Source organism: Aplysia californica, unplaced genomic scaffold (assembly GCF_000002075.1).
Source record: "Aplysia californica isolate F4 #8 unplaced genomic scaffold, AplCal3.0 scaffold00307, whole genome shotgun sequence".
NCBI classification, from domain to species: Eukaryota; Metazoa; Mollusca; class Gastropoda; order Aplysiida; family Aplysiidae; genus Aplysia; species Aplysia californica.
The window spans coordinates 595,353-599,695 of NW_004797577.1; the positions used below are offsets into that span (position 1 = coordinate 595,353).

Consider the following 4,343-nt stretch of genomic DNA (forward strand, 5'->3'; position numbering starts at 1 on the left):
TAGAGGGGTAGGGGGTGTGGAGTAGAGCTGGGCAATGAGTCGCTTCAGCAAAATCCGGATTATATTTTAGAGCACCTCTTCGGCTAATAATATGATATGAACCGCTTCGGCAAAAGGTTTAGAACAACTTTGACAAACGGGTTATTATTACTTCAACAAATGGGTGCACCCGCTTAGGCAGACGGGTCAGGAAAGAGAGTTTAGAGTCTGAATTCGGATAACGGTTATCCTTATGGATTATCCGGATTTTGCCCACTTCTAGTGTGGAGGAGAGTGGGTGTGTTTTGCTTCTTGGGGACTGTGTTGTACTCTGCTCTTGAATAATTTTGTAGGGTGATTTGTGGGTAGGTTCGTTTTGTATGTTTGAGTGTGGTTGTTTCTTTGTAAGTATGTGTGACAGAAAAGGGAGGGAGAGAGAAACAGAAAAAGGGGGTAGAGAGAAAAAAAAGAGAGAGAAAAAAGGGAAATTCTATAGGTTTAACTCGAACCAGGGCCGGAGGCTCTCGTGGCCTAGAGCTAAAGGTGTTCGCCTCTCATTCAAAGGTCCCGGGTTCAAATCCGGAGAGCGATCGATAAATGTTCTTCTAAAAAATTGTCTCCTTTCACCTCCTTTCCTGCTCTCTAGCAATGTTCTGTCTTCTGCTTTCTTCTCCTCTTTCTGCCCCCACCCCTCACCTCCATTGCCCCCTCCTCCGGGCTCCTGACTCTTTCTGCAGCCTTTCTACTGCTACTCCTTGGTACCTTCTTACTGCTGTCTTTCAGCCACACCCCTTATCTTCTGGTAGGAAAGATCTACACCTAGCCTTCTCGGACAAGGTAAAAAAATCTCGGAGGGCCCGTGTGCAAGTTGCGCCCGTTAAAGATCCCTTGGTTGTCTAAAATCGATAAGAGTAGGCTTTGGCCCCTACCCGGGCAAAATCCAAAATTTCCTACCAACTGAAAAGGTTTAAAGTGTCCCGCGCGCTCTCTTGACCTTATGCAGTTGCGAGCGCCGTAAAACACTTACAAAAAAAAGAAAGAAATGAACCAGGGCCATCCGCTCCGTTGTCTTATATGATACCAACTGAACCAACGAGGCGCCCTGATACGAAACTGAATGTGAAAATCTACTTCATCAAAAGCAAAATACGAATATTGAGTTTGATTTTATTTGTCTTTACAGCATCATTCGCTTGTTCTAAAGAAATACCCCTCATCAATAACACAATGCAGATATTGACCCCGGGTCTTTTCTCGATATGCTGTATTTTGCTCGTAAAAGAGAATTGATCTCTTTAGACCGAAACATAGCAATCGAAATTCTTCATTGAATACAGGATAGAGTTATTCTGTGTGTGATACCAATTTTGCTTCATCAAAAACAAAGTGCAAATATCGAAACTGGCTTTTTTTTTAAATTCCGAAATGAAATAATAAGTCTGTGTCAGCAAGAACTAAAGCAAATATCAAAATATATTGATATTATTTTCAATTGCTCATAGGCTGTACTTTCTGAGGAAACTTAAGTCTTTCAATCTGAATCCATCCATCATCCAGGTATTTTACACCACCACAATAGAAACTTTGAAACAAATTCGGTGTCTATGGTAGCAACTTAGGAAGACAGCACTTCATACAAATAAACAAGTTGATCAGAAAGGCATCAAGAACAATTGGTAGAGACCTAAGTAACTTTGAATATCGGAACAAAATAAACGTTCTACAAAAAGACGGAAATGATGCTAAGTGACCATAGCCACCCATTGACATCGGAAATTCAATTATCGACCAGCAGTAAACGGTGCATTTCCAAAAAAGCAAAAACAGATAGATATCGAAATTCATTCTTACCAACTGCAGTAAGGTTACTGAACACACATTGCTACAAATGAAACAGAGAGAGAGAGAGAGAGAGAGAGAGAGAGAGAGAGAGAGAGAGAGAGAGAGAGAGAGAGAGAGAGAGAGAGAGAGATTGAGAAAGAGAGAGAGGAAGAGAGAGATTGAGAGAGAGAGACAGAGAGAGACAGAGAGAGACACAGAGAGAGACAGAGAGACAGAGAGAGAGACTTTATTACGGAACGGTTTGTTTCAACACGTGAGACATGTGATTACAAACGTTTTGACTTGTTGTGCGTATGCGTGAGTGCACCTGCGTTTTGTAACGTCTACTGCCATTGTAAACGACCAAGACAAATTTCTCCATCCGAGATGAATGAAGATTGACATTGTCATTGTCATAAGTGTATTTCATTTCGTCTCCTCGTTACTGCGGGCGTCTGTGGTGTAGCAATTGAGCACTTTGCCAACGTTTGCAAACGACGTGAGTTCCATTCCCGAAAGAGTAACCTTTTTATAGCCAGTGTTTCTGTCTGTCTCCTGGGGTTATGGGTTGACTCTGACAGGCAGGGTCTGAAGCCCGCCTCCTAAATGATCTAAATTGTGTCGATGGGCCGGAAAACATCTTCATTGACCTCTTTTTTCACCATTGTGTACTCGCTTCTGTTCTCGGAAATTGATTGGCTATCATTCGTTCTTCTATTAGCCTATAGAGGAATGTCTTACAGATGTAACAAGCGCTTACGAAATTGTTTGGGCTTTTTCAATAAGGGAAAGGGTTCTGTAGTTTTGTTCGAATCTCTCTTCAATGACCATTTACTTATCCTGTCTCTACAGACATAGATAGGTGTCTCAGCAATGAAGGAATTTAACTCTTTGACGACATGAAGGCCATTCGACAACGCATGAAATAATGCTGGTTTAGGGGTATAACTTCGTCATTGAAACTTATTTTTCGATGTTGTTTTCTTTATCCAAAACCTGAAAAAGCATGCAACAATGTACATAATACGGAATGTGCAAACTCGTGTTTCTGATGTGTGTTTGATGGTACGAAATGTGCCGAAACCTTGCCTTTGCTTTGCTGCTGATCGGGAGTATGTGAGTCCGCTTCGTCTTTAAAGAGTTAAGGAAAACTGTACCCTCATTCCCCAGATCCTTACTTTAAAGTAGAGATGTATTAAAAGAAAACTGTTCCCTTGTTCCCCATTCTCTTACTTTAAAGTGGAGATGTATTTGGTCACTTTTAAGCACAAGTGGGCTATCCCGAAAAATGCTGCTTTGAGGAAATCGAAGGTAAAGTTTTTGCCCCTTGTTCAGTTTCTTTAAAAGACAAGAAGAGTTTTCTCTAAATCCAAACAAATATACGCACCAATGAAACCAAACTTTTCCTATAGGTAGGCAATGAACACTTTTGGTGTAGGTCAAGATTTCTGGAAACCCCCAAATTCTGGGTAGCACGCTTGTCCTTAAAAGTGACCATTTAAAGAAAACTGTTCCCATGTTCCCCAGACCCGTATGTGAAGGAGGAGATGCATTAAAACAAAACTGTTACTTTGTTTCTCTTACTTTAAAGTGGAGATGTATTTAAAGAAAAATGTTCCCGCCTTCCCCAGACCCCTACGTGAAGGTGGAGATGTATTAAAACAAAACTGTTCCCTCCTTCCCCAGACCCCTATGTGAAGGTGGAGATGTATTAAAACAAAACTGTTCCCTCCTTCCCCAGACCCCTATGTGAAGGTGGAGATGTACGTGAACGGGATCCGAGAGGGCAAGAACAAGTGCAAGGTGAGACAGAACACACAGGACCCCGTGTGGCACCACCAGGTCATCTTTGAGGTCAACAGGGAGAACCCGAAGCTGCTGGGTCACGTGTTCGTGTTCCACGTGCTGCACAAGGACATGATGACAGGCGTCCACAAGATAGGACAGGTGAGACAAACACATGACGAGTGACACCACCCTTGTTGTTCTGGTTATTTGACCATTCTTGAACCTTCCAGGTGTCGAAGACCGATAGAATCTGCCGCAAGTTTTGTTCTGTTGTGTCGCAGTAGAGATAGTCGGCCGCAATCTGGGTCGCCATTTTGGTTCGTTTATCCCGTCTTCATATCACCAAACGAGCTCTACTTTCTATTCACATTCTACTTTCTGAAAATGTGTCCTCTACGTCCTTACGTCATACATAGTCCATGCATTTTCTGGAACATCTGGAGAGTCGCAAAGGCCTTGCACATCTCATTCTCACTGGATAAACAGAGGTCAAACGAGGCACGTGCAGACCAACTTACAGCGACTTACTTAGAGAACTTCAACATATGGGTGACGGGGAAAGACCACGACAATAATGATATTATAGTAATGATTTTGAGAGCATCTGAAAAGAGGAATGAGCGGCCAACCATGACAGTCGATGTTCGTTTCTGATCTGGCACTTTAGGAGATGGGGAGATGGGACAGGATTAGGAGGTCAATTCTTACAACAAAATTTTCGATCGGAAGATGGGTGGGAGGTTGGGGGGGGGGAT

General features: G+C 42.6%; 1 protein-coding gene across 1 annotated transcript in view; it reads left to right on the top strand.

Moving 5' to 3' along the window:
• LOC101856907 (synaptotagmin-1) overlaps positions 1 to 4,343 on the top strand; it is a gene marked incomplete in the record, with an annotated part of 110,477 nt that overhangs the window by 93,304 nt on the left and 12,830 nt on the right. Inside the window, 1 exon segment of the mRNA XM_035970689.1 lies at positions 3,542 to 3,747. Within this exon segment, the coding sequence (XP_035826582.1) occupies positions 3,542 to 3,747 (206 nt within the window).